We start from the raw sequence: 16,922 nt of genomic DNA, 5'->3' as shown, positions 1-16,922 counted from the left end.
TACATAAAAATAGAGTTCAATTCCCAGAGTTTTAGTTTGGGACACCAACATGGCCACCATTTCTTTGTTTTGGGACACCAACATGGCCGCCGTGACGTCGTGTGAAAACACTCTATAGTTACCAACAATGAAACATTCAGCATTTCCCTGACAGGGCTTAAAGGGTTAAAAAAAATACATACCAGGGCAGAGCTAAGAAAAAAATACCCTCATAAATAGGCCGGAAAGTCTTTGAAGTGTACTCATCCAGAATTTCTCCATATGAATTTGTTTGCTAGTGAAATAATTTATCTTTAATTAACAGGTACCCTTTGCCACTAGATACGACATAGTTTCACCCTTGTTAAAAAGCTGGTTCTTATTTTCAATTGGCACTTTCAGCCCTGATGCCATTAAGCTTTAACCTGAAGAAGATAAATCCATAAGAAAGTAACTGATCAGGATCAACCAGAGTCTCCAATAACCTCTATCATTTTATTATTGTTCTGCTCTGAATTGCCAGCTATCTACAATGTAGTTACTCGTCAAAGTAACAACATGCTGACTGTTAATAACAGCTTTATAACTCCAGTGTGACTTTTGAGTAAAGATCACCAATAAATATGTAAATGAAAAGTTGATTTTGAAATGTATATATACATTGTGTAACCTTTGCTGAAAATACCGATTTCTGCACGTACAGATGCACTGAATTGTGACTTTGAATTTCATGCTCGTTATTCTAAAGCCAATTCACTACACTTAATTGTTTCTTCCTCGTTTTGTTTTAGCAAGTTTCTCTTTTCGTTTTTTCACATGTTTGGGTGTTTTATTTTTCCTCTTTTCCCTGTTAGCTTCCTTCACAAGTTTCTTGTGTTCCTTTTTGCTCATAGTTGGTGCCTTCTCCTCTGAATCTTCCCCTCCTTGTTCACCAGTTTCATCTTCACTGTCACTTCCATCATTAGAACTTCCACTACTTCCCACATCCTCACCTTCATGGCTTTTACCATTCACATCTACAGGACCTTCTTCACTTCTGGCATTTTTTGTGTTTTCAAGTAGTTCTGGATGAGCTTGTACCCCAGTAAGATCATGTTTCAAGCCTGTCAGAGTGCAGTACAAGATTTCTTCCGCTTGCCCTTCTTTTGCTTTCTCAGCATCTTTTTCAAAGTCTACCACCTGGTCAAGGGTGCGAGGGATGTATGCTTTCTTAAACACCTCTTCTTTGATAGCTTCCTCAGGAGACTCAACCTCCACTCCACGATTAGCAGCAAGAGTATGCGCTTTTTCGAGGTAATCGTCAACATTGTCATCATTAATGTTAGGGTCTGTGACAAAGTCAAACAGCTCCCTGACGTTCATCACACATACACCATTCTTCTTGAAAAAGTCTGTGACATTTGTACAGTCCTTTCTCAGGAACTCCAATGCATGTGGGTGATCATGTTCCACAGACTGAGAGACATCAATCACATACAACTTATCTCCCTCGTACAACATGTTGAATTCACTAAGATCAGCGTGGACAAGCCGACATTTCCAGTAGATGTTTCTTACAATCTGAATGCACTGAAGATACAGTTCTCTAGCTTTTGATTCTGACAATGTGACGTCTTTAAGTAGAGGTGCTGGCCAGCCATCTGTCCCAATAAACTCCATGACAAGGACATGACTGCGAAGAATTACTGGCTCTGGGCAGGGTATGCCAGCTTGGTGCATGCGCATAAGGTTTCGCATTTCCTTCTCTGCCCAAGTCTTCACCATCTTGCGGGGATTGTGTTTACAGTAACCATGACGAAATCGGAATTCGCCTGTGACATACCTATCCCTGTCCTTAAAGGTCAGGATGGATGTCTTGTATACCTTTACTGCTCTCTCATCCCCATCAGCACTTGTAGCATGATACACATTAGCTTCTTTACCAGTACTGATACAGCCATTTATCTCACAGATAACTCCTCTGTTCAGAATTTTGAACAGAATCATTCTCGTGCGAGGATCAAGAACTTGTTCAACAGTAGCCCTATCTGCCTTGTCCTTAGCACGCAGTCTGTCATTTTCAAGCTTTTTACTCGCTTGAATCAAAACGTTGGCGGCTTTATTGGACAACTTGGGCCCCTCATACCTTTCAACTTTGATTCGATTGCCGAATTTCTCCAGAGATTTTTCGTTCGGTTGCAATGTCGACTGGCGTTTGCCGGAAGTGTTAGTCACGTTAACGTCCGATCTTGAGGCATTGTAGCGTTTCGTAAAATCCCCAGTTTCATCTTCCCAATCCCATTCTTCAAAGTCATCATCGTCATCATCCGAGTCGCTCGATGAACATATTTCCACGTGCTCTCCCGATTCGCCATTTTGGACTTCATTTGGGGGTTCGGCGGCTTTTCCTAGGGTTTCATTTATGATATAACCGGTTAGTGACTTAGGCACTACGCTTGTATCTTCTTCGGCGTCTTCGAATTGTCCATCCTGGAGAGAAATTTTCCCAGGAACGTTGTCCATTTGTAAACTACACGAGAAAAATTTGTTGCACCATCAATTCTGAACAGGCAGTGTCTGTGGTCAGTGGATGATCAACAGACGCATGAGCAGCATAGAACCCTGCCGTGACGTGGAGGTTCTTTTGACTTGAAATGGAAAGTGATCGCGTTGTGACAAACCAAGATTGTTTGTTTATCTTTTCGGCCGATTGTGCGCTTTCCTTCAAAATATTTTAAGCTCTGCAGGAAATAATTCTTCCAGAGAAGCTAACTTTAGGCCTGACCCAACAGCAGTAGCGACTTCCAGTCACGTGCAGCATTGTCATGCCATGCAAGCGCGTGACAATTTGGTTTCGTTTACCATTTTTCAGACGGATTGTTGACTAATTTAGAAGCTAACGCTGCATATATTTCCAATATCGGTTTCACTTTCCAAACAAAGGCAACTTCCGGATTATTTGAGGAACTGTGGAAAGTGTTTCATGGAATCTGAAAGTTTTGGACACATATGGCGAAATGGATCCTTCCTTGGTGCTGCTAGTGTTTACCTGAATTGAAAACACTGGAGAAAGGACCTCTTCGTAAAAATTGAAACTGTGGCATTTTCACGAAAACTTTGGAGGAAATACTAGCAACGTCTCAGTGTCTAAAGAGTCGATTAAAATCACTGGGGATAGTATAGCAGCGGAAAATCACGAGTTATGGATTTCTCGTGATGAAATCAGGGAGAGGCTGAAGGGCATTATTGAAAAATTAAAATAATGTGTGATGGAGTTTGACAGGCTGAGAGCGAATCCATCTGGTAAATGACAAAGGTCAGTTTAAACTCGTTTTATTTACAAAGAAGTTACTAGTTACTTTAAATTAGCTCATAGTTTAGACGGGAAGATGTTTCAATTTTAGGTAAATAGTTGCCCGAGAAGCTTTAATTTTTAAATTTCGGTGATGTGCATTGTGCATTACAGGACTAAGTTTATTTGTTGGCAGCCATCCACATTTAAGGTCTATAAAAATCGATGATGAATATCCAGAACAGTTCTTTGGACATTTGTAGTTTTGGAGAAATTTTAACTATTAGCACAACATGTTTGCAAGTTTCAAAGTACAGAGTATAAATTTGAGGTCTCTGTATGACCAACTGTTCTCCGCGTTAAAAACGTAGACTATAATCAATTTCGTAATACTGTATTTTAGCTGACACGTTTCAACATTGTTACTGTCGGATCTCGTTGTGCAAGATGTCACAAAATTCACCTTAATGTGTGGGTAAAAGCTTACTTTTCACTTCCCTTTCAATCTCTTAAATTTGTTAATATCATTTATCCAGAATGTTTTAATTTCTTCGACTATAAAATTGATAATCAGAGTATTATTAGTGTTACTCTGTTTTATAGAGAACCGAAGCAATGGTTACTTACCTTGACAGGTTTATTTGTTTTTTTGTGGGTTGACTGGCACAAATTTCCAAGTTGCAACCATTGCTCTTCTAGGTCGTCACAGGGCAGATTTATTTTGTATTATTAGTGATATGCTATTGCTGAAGGCTTTTAGAGTTTATAATCATATGGCTGTAATAACTGTTAAAATTATAGGGATAAATATACAGAAAATTATGTGCATGTACATGTGGTTGAAGGTACAGTAATTCTTCTCATCTCCAATCACCACATAGGAATTTTCTATCTCAAGGCAAATATCCTTGTTTCAGCTCAAAGAACACAATTATTTTTTTTTTTACAATAATAATTTTTAAAACAATAATGGTTGTACAGGAAGTGAATAAATTTTATAAATTCTTATCATGACTCTTTCAAAATGGTTCATTTCCTTAACAAATGAATGTTATCTACGTACTCTTTGAACAAAAAAGGCTTGTTGCCAGACTCCTGAATAGCAAGTAATGTTTTGCCTTGGAACAAAAGCAGTAGAAAATGAAGATTATGAAATGCTTACTAAAAATAATGATTAGTCATGGTGAAACCTTTATCTCGACAGCTTCTAAGATAAACAAGGTCGTCCAAGCCAGCTACAATGTCAACCTCAAAGACATCTTTTACCAATCATTATTTACTTGAATCAGAACTTTCACCAAAAGTTAATGCTGCGATGTCTACAGAAGAATTTCCAGCAGATAAGAGTGATTCTGCTGAGGTAAGATGGAGTTAGGCAAATCTATAATTAATTATGCATAAGCATACAGCTGAGCCAATGTTGAGTCAAAGGTCATTTTTTGTGTTGCTTAGTGCTGACAATTTATTCCCAAAACTCTTTTTTTGCCCATTCCAGCTAAAATTATAGTTTTTCTGTAAAATTCCCATAGACCCAGTAGGCAGGAACTAATTTTTATGAAGGTTAGGACTCTTTTATGGTGAATATGTTTCAGATGAAACTTCATCCATCTTCAGTACAGAACCCAGTAGTGGGTGTGATAAAAGTACAAGAAGTATATACGATGTAACTAATTACAACGTGACAATAAAATAATATAGAACATAAAACTGATTACAAGGTGATAAGAAAAATAAAAATATAGCTAATTACGGTGTGACGATAATAAAGGAATGGAACAAAAAAATGTATAATGAGTAGTCAAACAAAACTAAATAGCTAGTGAAAGATTTACATGAAAAATTTGCCTGTTCTTGATTTTGAGCTGGAAGCAGGTGGAGGCAGGGTCCAAGATGGAAAAACAATCTTCAGAACATAAAGCTTGGCAGTTTTCTGGGCTTTTAAAATGATTTTTATTTACAAAATGTGGGAATTCAAATCAGTGGAACTTAAGTGCTCCCAGATTCATGTGGTGAGATGCCAGTTAGTCTTGCCAACACCTGGCAGGCACCAAAGCCTACAAAATAAAACTTAAAATAAACTTCACAACATTGTAGTGACTTGGGTATACTATCTTTCACACTGACCAAAAATAATTATTAATCAAGACCAACAGAAGAGCATGAAGATGCTCTAAATCCATAATGTTCTTGCTGTGTGAGGGCTTAATGTTCTGTTAATTAAAAAGGGATTATTCTTATTGTTGAAACAACTGCCAGTTAAATTTGGTTGCTATTCTAACTTAAGATGGTGAAACACTTTTCAACATCGTGTAACATTTGTTGCTCAATGAATGTTGCATGATGTTGCAGTTTGTTGAATGACAATGTTGCGACTTGCTGAATTACTATAAACACATTCAACTTTTGTTGAATGAGAACTATGTATTCTTTTCATGTTTGGCGGCAAGTTTGGAAATGGTGGATGGATTATTAATAATTTAATCATTCCTACTTGCGAGCAGTGAATCGTCATGTTGCTTACATGTACTTGTTGTCCCCAACATCTCATCAATTTCCCTCAATGCTTTATCTCTTTTGTCCCTGTTTCTGTACTCCTTCAATTTGGTGTTGTAGACACAGGGAAATTTCTCAAAACAGTCAATCAACTGACATATGGTATCGTAGTTCCATTCAAATAAAGATGATTCTTCTCTATCACAGGCTCTAGCAGCAGACGCCATATTGAATCCCTTCCAAATCATGTGAACGTGAGACTGGAAAATGATTGGTTAACACCATTCCACAAGTTGCAACTTGTTGAATGGAATAGAACTCATCTCTATTCCGTTGACAACTGCATTCAATAACATTCAACATGTTGAACAGCCTATTTATTTGTTTCAATTTTCACAGGAGCTGCAACATTTGTTGATCAACAAATGCTGAACTGTGTGTCACCAACTTTAGAATTCAGTGAAACCTGGTCTACCACAAAAAAATGTCAGATAAATTTCTAAAAAAGTTGCAGAATTGTGCTTTTTGTTTTGTCATTTATTGATAATAATATTGGTCAAGATGAGCATCAAATGAATACAACATCGAATGTGTCTGCGACTTTATTCCCGCCATTCATTGTCCACTGGCTGGCCATTAAGCTTATACTATAATTTTAAATCAGCGTTAACATGATATACAGTATATAATTTGTGTGTTTTATAGACTTCAGAAGATGACGAGGTAGATGCAGGTGATGTGAAGAAATTTGATGCAGCAGTGTTTGATGTTCTGAAGGTTCAGCCTGAGGAGTTTGCAGTGAGTAATGACAATTGAGTCAGTCAAAATACAGTTGTAGCTACTGTAAATTAGAGTGAAAATCACAGAAGCTGCTAGTATTTGTATCCATGTATACCCTAATTTATACTGGTATTAATAATAAATATTATCAACCACTCAAAAGACATGGAATTCATGATAGTCATCTGGCATGCTTCCTCTTGCAGTAGTGGTCCACAATGAGTACACGTCACATTTTGTTTGTTTATTTATGGCTTATTTGATCACTTAACACTGAAAAATTTCTGCAGTGACAGTCATTTTTGGTGTGAATAAAAGTCACATTTTCGCATTTTCACAATTCATTCCAGGCACCCGTTCATTTTATTATGTGTTGATATAATTATCTTTGATTTACAGCAACAGCTTACTCATTTGGATGTGAATGTTTTCAAGTTGATTCATCCTGATGTAAGTGGTCCCCAAGTTAATTTTTTTGTAGAATCTGTTTATTTCTGTATGGTGCAGTGTATGTACAAGCAAAGGTTTTTATCATTAATAGTCCTTTCACTCAGAGACAATTTTTTTTTGTTTTTATTTGATTCTCTTTTCATATGGTGTGTGATTACAGCAGGGTTTTTTGGGAACAGTCGTGATCAGATGTAACTATTTGTAAATGGTTTGAACCCAGGAGTCATGTCATAACTACGTAAATTATGATCATCCGGGTGATTGTAGTCCTGAGAAGGACTGTTTGAGGTGAAATTGACTGACATTTTGACAACCTGAGCAGAAGCTATTGTCAGAGTCAAGTAGAAAATTATGGAATGTCACAAATAACAGGAGACATTTATACCATGGATCTGCTGACATTCCATAATTTACTTGGCTCTGAAGATGACTTCTGCTCTGGTTGTCGAAACGTCAGTCAATCTCACCTCAAACAGTCCTTCTCAGGTCTACACTCACCCGGTTTATTATAATTTACATACACCTGTACTTGTAACGATATTTGTGCCGGAATGGGTGCACCTAAATGGCTCCTTTTTGCTTTGTGTGTAAACCTGTTACTATCAAGAATTATTCTGGTGTCTTGAGTTAAGCTCACATTGTTACATTTTATGTTGAATTTAATCTGAATTAAACAAGAACAACGAATTCATTTGATAATTAGTTCATGCATTACCATACTCAAGAACAAATATATGTTGTAGGTTAAAATAAATCCCAGGTTAAAATGATTTCAACCTAGGTTGATTTGTATTTTCCTTTGTTAAGGTTGGGTAATTTACATCTGAAACAAAGGAAAATACAAATCAACCTAGGTTGAAATCATTTTAACCTGGGATTTATTTTAACCTACAACATATATACAAAATATAAAATTTTCACCAAAGGATAAAATTGAACTGCGACATAAGCTACCCAGACACCTTAAGCTTTACCACCAATGTTATTAGTTGTTTACACTAGTGTGTGTTTGTTGTTGTAGGAGTTGTCAGGTTGTGGCTGGGCAAAGAAACTCAAGTACGAACTTGCACCGAATGTAGTGGCCCTCACTAAGAGATTTAACCATGTAAGTTGTTGTTTGGTTGATTCATTTGCCTATCTGTTGTTATTTCTTAATACCCAAGGTGTAGGTTTTGCTTGTAATATCAGTTACACATGCTGCCACCTCCATCAACATGTAGAGAAACATGAACTTTCCATAAATCCCAGGTGTGGGCCCAAACATACTCCAGGCATCGTGGAGTATTTTGTGACATGACACACACTTGATTTTCCTCTTTGCTACCCCTTTTCCAGGATCAAAATTAATATGGTATCCTGATAACAGCCATATTTGATTCATGGAGTATTTTGCAACATGTCCCAAAGTCTTCGCCGCTATCTGCCATTTTGAATCTTTTGGAGACTCCTAGGGATGAGGGTGGCTAAGATAAAGTGTATAAAATAACATTTGATGTCTTTTTTTTTTTAACACAGGTGAGCTTTTGGGTTGTCAGAGAAATCCTCAATGCCAACAGGGCAAAGATCAGAGCTGCAGTTTTAACTCACTTTATTAAGATTGCCAAGGTAAGCTACCTATTGTTGATTATCAACTTGAAGTTGACAAATGAAATTTCCCCCAATGCATGTAAAGAATGCGTACAATATTATTTTGTACTAGCTAGCTTTTTAATGGCTGACAAATTACAAGTAAAGTTGTATTTACAGCCTTAGTGACCCTTGCAGTCAGAGCTTAACTTGGTTGCTGTAGCATGAAGCAGTGTTATTTCTTACTGGATTCGATGCCAGTGCATTGAATGGCTATCACCATCAGTTTGTTACTACAGTTAATTCTTGCCTTGCGGACACCTCAATGACATGGAAAGCAGCTAAATCCCCTGCAAAAATAAATTACAGATGTTTTACTGAAATGAATTCCCACTATTAAGGACTCTCGTTATTAAGGAAACTAACTTGCTGTCCCAAGGGTGTCTGCAATAACGGGACTTCACTGTAGTCCCTTAACACACCTTGATGGAGAATGACAGTGTGGGATTTAAGTTTCTTGTTTAAGGAAACATGAAGACAATGACCAGAGACAGAGACCAGCCTAGTCTTGAACCACCCACTCTTCAATCTTCCATTGAATGTCTACCCCACTAACCATAAGTTACATCAATCACTGCACCCCTACAGGCTCACTGAATGGCAGGGTGTAAAATTCATTTCTAAGGGAACTGGTCATTTAGCGAGTTTGTTTGATTAGAGTACCCACCTTGTCTGTGGTAGGGGAGTTACTGAAGACATTTCTATATGGATTTAAAATTTGAGTTGACACAGAAACATTCAACCAGCAGGAGTCAACCTTGCTAGATAAACAAGAAAAGTGAGGTTTGAATACCATTGTCTTTTTTAACTGCTGGATAGAGGAGTCATGGCTATGTAATAATGGCACCATCTTTTGAGGTTAAGGAAGTGGTTGGCAGTTAGAAACCACCATCTGCTTTGTGGTTTGGTGGGCCCTGTTTAAGTATAGTAGTTCTGTAAACTTCCTTTAGTGAAGTACTGTATGAATCAATCTTGCATGTCTTCCTGTCTGTCAATGCTGACATTGAAGGACCTCTAGGCATGACTCAACAGTCTGTGGTTTAATGATGCTATGCATTCATTAGGCCACCTCATGAGGTCAACAAATCACTTGAAAATTCATTCATTCATTCATTCATTCATTCATTCATTCATTCATTCATTCATTCATTCATTCATTCATTCATTCATTCATTCATTCATTCATTCATTCATTTATCCATCCATCCATCCATCCATCCATCCATCCATCCATTCATTCATTCATTCATTCATTCATTCATCCATCCATCCATCCATCCATCCATCCATCCATCCATCCATCCATTCATTCATTCATTCATTCATTCATTCATTCATTTTACATACACAAATTACAAAAAAAAGAGGAAAAGGTAAGGAAGCCTTAGGACACCATGGAACTTACAATGAACATAATATAGAGTTAGACTTCCTCATTACAATGCTGCAATAATTATATAAATGGAAAGTAGGTATAGAAACTGTGAGATGTTTGATACAGTAATATTGTCTCAACCGTCTTACAGCTCTCCATTTAAACCATTTTACTGAGGGTTGGTTGTTTTGTTTTTGAAATTGCTCAGAAACTTTTGGACTTGAACAAGTCTTACGAATGGATTAATGATATACAGTTGAAACAATTACAAAAGAATAGATGAAAACAATCGATAGACAGCTACATGTACACTTACAGAAATGACTCACAGTACACTACTTTTAGCTGTTGGTTGTTTTGTTTTTGAAATTGCACAGAAACTTTTGGACTTGAACAACCTTCATTCACTCAAAGCTGTGATATCTGGGCTCCAGAGTGCTCCTATATACAGACTTAACAAGACTTGGGCAGTAAGTAAAAATAATGAAAATCAGCAGACAACCACACCCTCTGGCCCAGAACGTTTGTTTCAGTCAGGGGTGTGGTTTAACACTCACTGCTACAATCATATAATACAAACTGCATCTGAATTAAAAAGGTTTTCTGAAAATCTCTCATGAACGAGTCTAGTCCAGGTCTTTCCTCCAAAATCTCATGTCTAGCTACTGTTTGTTTCTTTACATTGAAGGGTTTAGAAACGTAGCTTTGCTGTTAGCTGAAAAAAAATACTTACACTGTATGTGCTCAAGGAGGAACACTAAATAGAGCAGTGATAGTATTTCTGCCAAAGCTATAATTTCACACAAGATTTTGCTACATAATAATTATGAAACAACATCAATTTTTATTGAAGGAAGAATGTAATCAACCTTTTTAAAGATTTAACTTCTTACTTCTTGAAAACAAGGTTGTACGATTGTACTTGTTAAGTGTGTATACATACGTACTGTATATCCACATTTATTAATGACTATGTCCATGTCTAAAAACTTTGCTCAGATTCAAAAAAAGGGGCTATGGTTTATCTCTGAGTGCATTTCATCTGTTGTTTAGTGTTGTATATAATATTTTAAAATTCTTCTAAGGGGCATTCTCAACCCACGTACACTACTACTAAATGTATAATGACTTGCAACTTTCATTTATTCTTCACTAGTTAATCCAACGGAGAGATCGTGCTACGTTTGACAAGTTAGCAGAACTTCTTTCAGAGGAAGAGAACAAGTATGCACAATTCAGTCTTCATACAAACAATCATACCAGCTCTCAGGCGATAAGTTGTACACATACGGTAGCTCTAATTAAACATGCTAAAGGGGGAGAGGGGTTGTGAGAAGCTCCAATAGACACTCATTTTTCAAGGTTTTGTGATGCTTAAATCACTAGTCAAGCTATAAGTTTTTATATTATTTTTTAATGCAGCCTTGCCACTTGATGAGCAGTCTGATGGTAACTGGTCACGATAATGTTGAATTGCACTGTCTTTCAGAAACTATTGAATTGAGCCATTCTAGAAATTTGGAATTTTTTTAATTTCTTTACTCTAATGATGGTAGTTTTAAAACTTTGCCTATCTACATCTGAGTCAATATCTTGCACACTTGAAACAATGGACTTCATTTGTTGTCTAAAAGCAGTTTTAATTTGAAGGGGTGTGCGGAACAAGGCCCTAAGTGACTTTTGATGTGAGGTAAAATTCTACTTAAATTGTTTCACAAACAAATACAAGGAAATTTGTAAGAAGAATCTAGCAATTTATCAGAAGTCCCTTAGATAATTAGATAGTATATATATAGTTAAGAAACTTTAAGGTACACATGCGCCTTTGTTTGGATTTTATTAGTAAATCTGCACTTACTTGAAACTGAATCTCTTCAACACTTTGTTATTCTTATTTGTTTATTTTTTTATTATTATTTAAGAATTGCAAAACTGTATTAATTTTAAAAAAAATGGACAGTTAAACTACTAACATTATACGGCTAACAATATACTGTATATACAATGCACTTCATTTACAGCTAACAGTACTCTACATGTCTTACCAAGAGCTATTTACTGATACTTACAAAATGATGTTGTTTTTTATTCTTTTCCTTTCCTGTGTTTATACAATTCTATTTCTTTAGTATTATAAGGAAAAAGAAAACATGCAAGACGACAAAAGTACACAATCATACCTCTAGCCTTATAGCATGGTGGCCCACACTTCCATTAATTGTGAAATAAGTTATTTTTTAGCTGCAGTTGTTCGCAGAACAGTCCTGCAGCTTGTTTTTCAGGTGTGAACACTTTGTTAATCTTAGTGTAGACCTGAGAACTCAGAGATTTTGACTAACAGTAATTACTCATCATGAATTGTCAAAATTAGGTGCTAAGAAACTTAATAATTATTATTTAATATTGATAATAATATTATGTTTTAAACTAGGAAAAACCTGAGGGAATATTTGAGTTCAGTCAAACTGCCCTGTATTCCATACTTGGGTAAGTACAGATGGTATAGACTGTGTACATTACTGTGCACTTGTCATGTGGTTTAAATCACGATTTAACAAGTTTGTCAAGTGACATCATTATTAATAGCAAATTGTTTTAATTTACAGTATCTACAAAAAGTTACTTCGTGGAAATGAACCAGACTGTATTTTACATGTATTTTAATTTGATTACATCCCGTGCTCCCATGTAGATTTGCTTTGAATAGTAAGCTTGAAGCCATGGGAGAGCTAAAGATGTTTTTTTCTGGAACAGCACAATATACTACATCATTATTTTAGTATCAATAAAGATTTTAGTATCAATGTAAGTTTATGACAAACTTACTTATTATTTTTGTTTTTAACAGGTATGTACCTGACAGATCTTACATACATAGACACAATTCATCCAAACACTGGAGGCCTGGATGATGCTAGAACTCGCAAGGTACAAATGCAAGACAAGTTATTATGAAGTACAGCAAGCAGTACTAACATGAATGCATACCTGCCAACCCCCGGAGTGCAAAAATCGGGAGATGTCGATAAATCTTCAGGGGCAGCCAGCAGAACCTTGTCGGCAACAGCGAACAGCCTCCGAGGGCTGTGGCATCAAGGCTATATTTAGGGCTACCTTGGGGGGTGGGGGGGGGGGGGTTCAACCTTACACTGTAATTTAAACATTTCATTAGGTTCAACATAAAAAATTAAGGTACAATCCCTGTTTGATTTTATCTAGTGCAAGTGTGACACAAAAAAGACACAGACGAAGTCTGTTTCACTTTTTACTAAGTATTCAATATTTAGAGTGCACGTAAAAAGCGGGACATTTATGTACCAAAGTGGGAGAGCGGGGGACGAGGAGAAAAAGCGTAATTCTCCCGCCAAAAGCGGGAGAGTTGGCATCACTGTGAATGTGTTGAATTGAAGGGCTTGGGGCATATACAAACCTAGATCACTTTTTGTCGTTTTAGCTCAGATTCATTGAATGTTTTCCATGTAGCCCTTAATTCTGCGTAATGCTTTCTCTTGTGATTATAACAGAGATCTTGCCCTTTATCATGGGTTTTCACTCCAACCACCAAACGGGAGGGTTGTGGGTTCAAATCCCATCTGGAGCTTGGATTTTTTTTTCCGAGTTTCCATTTGATGCAAAAACTTATCATGTTGTTATTTTTACTCCAAACTTCGAAAAAGCAAAAGGATCTTATCACTGACAACGTTTCCTTAAGGAAACAAGTACCGAATACAGAACATTTGGCAAATAACAACAAAACAAGAAAAGGTGTTCTGAAAAGTACTTTTGGTCGGTATATGCCTGGGGCCCTTCCACTCAGTAAAACATACATTTATTCAGATATTTGTTTTGTTTTCTTTTTGCAGATGAATGATATAATAAGATTGATATCAGAGTTTCAGCAATCAAACTATGGTAAGCCCTGAAACATATTTTATATGCACTGCAAGTGTGTACTTTAATTGGCACCGCTTAATAACAGATAGTAAAAATCTATGTGTAGATTCCTTAGTTTTGTTGAATTCTTTGTTTCTGTTACTATGCATTGTCACCCTTTGCAGCCCAAGTATCAACATGTAAATTCTCTCCTCACTGATCCCTGCACATATATTTCTTATTGTAGAACTTGTGAGAATTTCTTAGAACATCAAGGCAATTCATGTTGGTCATTTTCTTTTTTCTGTAGCCTAGCTGGTATGTTTGAAATCCTAAGGACAAATTAGATGTTCGTTAATATTGGGGCTTTCATAGGATACAAGCTGCATGCATTGTGGCAGAATGATATCACAGATCCTTACAATGATCCTATGTGAAAGTATGGGTGATGCATGCAATAAGAATAAATTATTCTTTGCTGTCTGTTATGTATTATGTTGTAACATTCAAATTCTAATATTCAGATTGCTTTGATAGCCCATCCAATTAGTGAAATAAGACTCTGTGTGTTGAGTGATTGACCCTGTGATCTTAGGGACACAAAATTAGAAAATAGGCATGCTATTTCACCTGCTGCTACCATAGTTTCTCCTGTTTGTAGTAGTTATCACATCTGCCAGGAAAGCAGGAGATCAGGGTTCAAGTCCTCGCTTGTGAACCATATTTTCACATAGTATGTTAAGCCTTGCTTTTATACCACTTGGGGTGTATGTATCAATGTTTGTCTTGGTTATATCTAGAAAACCTGGAACCATCATCATACATTCAAAACTACCTAAGTTCAGTCAACTACATTGAGGAGCTTCAGAAGTTTGTTGAGGATGACAACTACAAGTAAGTCCCTTAAAAGACCAATCTGTTGTTTTCCTTTATACTTTGTTGTTATGTTACTAGTTTAAAAGTTTTGAAATCAGGACATTGAGGTTGCGGTTCCTTTGACCATGAACTTGGCCAGGGATCTCAATGGGCAAACAATTCATGACAACATGATGTTTGGCGTAAAGGGGGGAGGGGAGAGGGGACACTACTCAGCGATCGGTGGACAGATGACCCGCAAAGCATGTCTCTATAGCCTCCTCCCCCCCCCCCCCCCCCCCTTCCCAGCACGATTAACTGTATTAAGTCCAGCACTGGATCAGACAAGTTGTGGGCAGGTCCAAAACTTAAACAATCTGATAGCCTAGCTCTCGATGGCACTAAGAGCTAAAATCTCTGGCCAGCGTTTACAGCAGTTGTAAAACCAGCGTTGCACAGCATTTCTTGTATTTCATGAAAATAAATGTGACACAAAACTTACTGTCTTCTTTTTTAAGGTTGTCCCTTCAGATTGAACCTAAACCTAGCAGCTCAAACTTGAATGGCAAAGCATCTTCTAAGTCAAGAGAGAGTATAAGTGGTAATAACTGAGATTGTGTGAATAAACTTGTTTATTGCTGTGCACTATTTTCTACACGATTTTTTTTTTCGAGTTTGCTGATCACAGTTAAAAACTTGCTTTGTCAATTTGCAGATGTCCCACGGAACTCGCCTCTTCCATCCCGTCCGAAATTTGTTCCTGGTCACAGGAAGGCTGCCAGTTTAGGGGCCAAGTGAGTTATGCCAGGGAAAATGTTTGACCCTTTGTTAATGGTCATTACTCAAGTCATAATATGCTGAATGTTGTCTGATTGTTGTCTTTTTCAGTGTTCTGAGTATCGTTGGAGGAGGTAACTTATCTTCATCAGAGTCTTTGTGGTAAGCTGTGTTATCTTACTAAGGACCTTAGTCAGCATCTCTGATGCAAGTGATGGATCATAAAATTAACTCTACCGGGGTTTTCATTAAGGGCCAGCCACAGGGCAAATTGATCATCTGTGAACACAACGTTGCCTGGCTGTTACTTTAAACATCTCAACCAACTTTTTCAGTAGAATAACACATCCAAGTTAACTGTCCTGCCCAGTTGCAATAATCTCTTACCCAACTGTTCAAAAGTTTAATCAAACTCCTGACTGTGTAGTGTATGTTCTCATAGTGTTTGAATTGAATTCAACCCATGGGTTTCCCACTGAGTGTTAGTCTAGTAAGAAAATTGTTTGACTGCATGAGGCAGAGAGGCACGAAGTTCACTTAACACTACAACATACAGTGCAAAGTTAATTCTCTGTAGTGTATGTTCTAGTGCTTTAGAAGTGAACCCATGGGTTTCTCTCTGACCTTTAGCCCAATAAGGAAACGGGGGACTGCATGGGGCAGCGAGGCATGCAACATACAAATGATCCATCATTTGTTTTATTAGTGCTAGCAGCACAACCTCCCTTTCTGCTGTTCTCTGGTGTGCATGGTTATCACCAACCATTCCAGTGTTAGACCAAGATTTCCCATCTCCACGCCCTTCTCTATACCTGTATGTCCCAGGGACTCTGTTGAGATTTTCTGACCAGCTTCTAAATGTGTGTGTTCTGATGGCTTCTTACGGATGAGAATAATCTACTGACACCAACACTGGAAAAGCTGCACCATACACTTCGCTGTTGGCAACTTATCCTGTGGTCAGACTGATTCTGACTAAGGTCCTGTTCACACTAGGTGTCTGTGCCAGGGCCCTGTGCCCTGGCACTGAAAAGGACGTTGTTCAGACTCCTTGGTGCCCAAGGAACTAGCGTGTTCTCGGCCGTTAATTTAGCACGCGCCATTTTGCTCACTGTATCGTAGGGAGCCTTTAACTGACGAAAAAGTGTGGGAACTGGCAAAATCCTGTTCACACCCACACCAGTGCCTGTGCCCAGGAATCGTGCCCACGTACTACCCTTCGATGCACATGTAGTGCCCGTGCTTGAACATGGTGCCCAGATTCTTTTGACAGGCACCAACAAAATGCTATGTTTAGAGTAGAGCCTGTGCTCAAGAACCAGGTAGGGCACCTAGTCTGAACGGAGCCTAAGTTAAATTAGCGGTGGTATGAACATAGGACTAAAACGATCCTACTCTACCCTTTTATACCACGCATTATAGCTTGTGTACATGGGAGGGGGG

The 16,922-nt window shown here is 37.6% G+C and overlaps 2 protein-coding genes across 2 annotated transcripts in view; one reads left to right on the top strand and one right to left on the bottom strand.

The window, feature by feature from the left end:
• Nucleotides 1-455: 455 nt before the first annotated feature.
• Nucleotides 456-2,502, bottom strand: LOC146488185 (serine/threonine-protein kinase RIO1-like). The gene has a single exon (XM_085122023.1). The coding sequence runs from the start codon at nt 2,479-2,481 to the stop codon at nt 742-744; it is 1,740 nt and encodes a 579-aa protein (XP_084978149.1). The 5' UTR covers nt 2,482-2,502; the 3' UTR covers nt 456-741.
• Nucleotides 2,503-3,129: 627 nt separating this feature from the next.
• The window catches only part of LOC146488184 (ras-specific guanine nucleotide-releasing factor RalGPS2-like), a 22,179-nt gene continuing 8,386 nt past the window's right edge, over nt 3,130-16,922 (top strand). Inside the window, exons 1-15 of the mRNA XM_085122046.1 lie at nt 3,130-3,274; nt 4,455-4,610; nt 6,449-6,541; nt 6,923-6,973; nt 7,995-8,078; nt 8,489-8,578; nt 10,352-10,444; nt 11,131-11,198; nt 12,406-12,461; nt 12,823-12,902; nt 13,838-13,886; nt 14,648-14,741; nt 15,221-15,303; nt 15,418-15,496; nt 15,591-15,641. Coding sequence (XP_084978172.1) covers nt 4,491-4,610; nt 6,449-6,541; nt 6,923-6,973; nt 7,995-8,078; nt 8,489-8,578; nt 10,352-10,444; nt 11,131-11,198; nt 12,406-12,461; nt 12,823-12,902; nt 13,838-13,886; nt 14,648-14,741; nt 15,221-15,303; nt 15,418-15,496; nt 15,591-15,641 — 1,091 coding nt within the window. The 5' untranslated portion in view covers nt 3,130-3,274; nt 4,455-4,490. The remainder of the gene's footprint in view (nt 3,275-4,454; nt 4,611-6,448; nt 6,542-6,922; nt 6,974-7,994; nt 8,079-8,488; nt 8,579-10,351; nt 10,445-11,130; nt 11,199-12,405; nt 12,462-12,822; nt 12,903-13,837; nt 13,887-14,647; nt 14,742-15,220; nt 15,304-15,417; nt 15,497-15,590; nt 15,642-16,922) is intronic.

This window comes from Pavona decussata, unplaced genomic scaffold (assembly GCF_977016875.1).
Source record: "Pavona decussata unplaced genomic scaffold, jaPavDecu1.1 SCAFFOLD_11, whole genome shotgun sequence".
NCBI lineage: Eukaryota > Metazoa > Cnidaria > Anthozoa > Scleractinia > Agariciidae > Pavona > Pavona decussata.
Note: the sequence above shows the minus strand (reverse complement) of the source record. Positions and strands in the feature narration are given on the sequence as shown.

Coding starts and splice junctions, on each gene's coding strand:
- LOC146488185 (XM_085122023.1), bottom strand. CDS start 2,481: ATGGACAACGTTCCTGGGAAAATTTCTCTCCAGGATGGACAATTCGAA.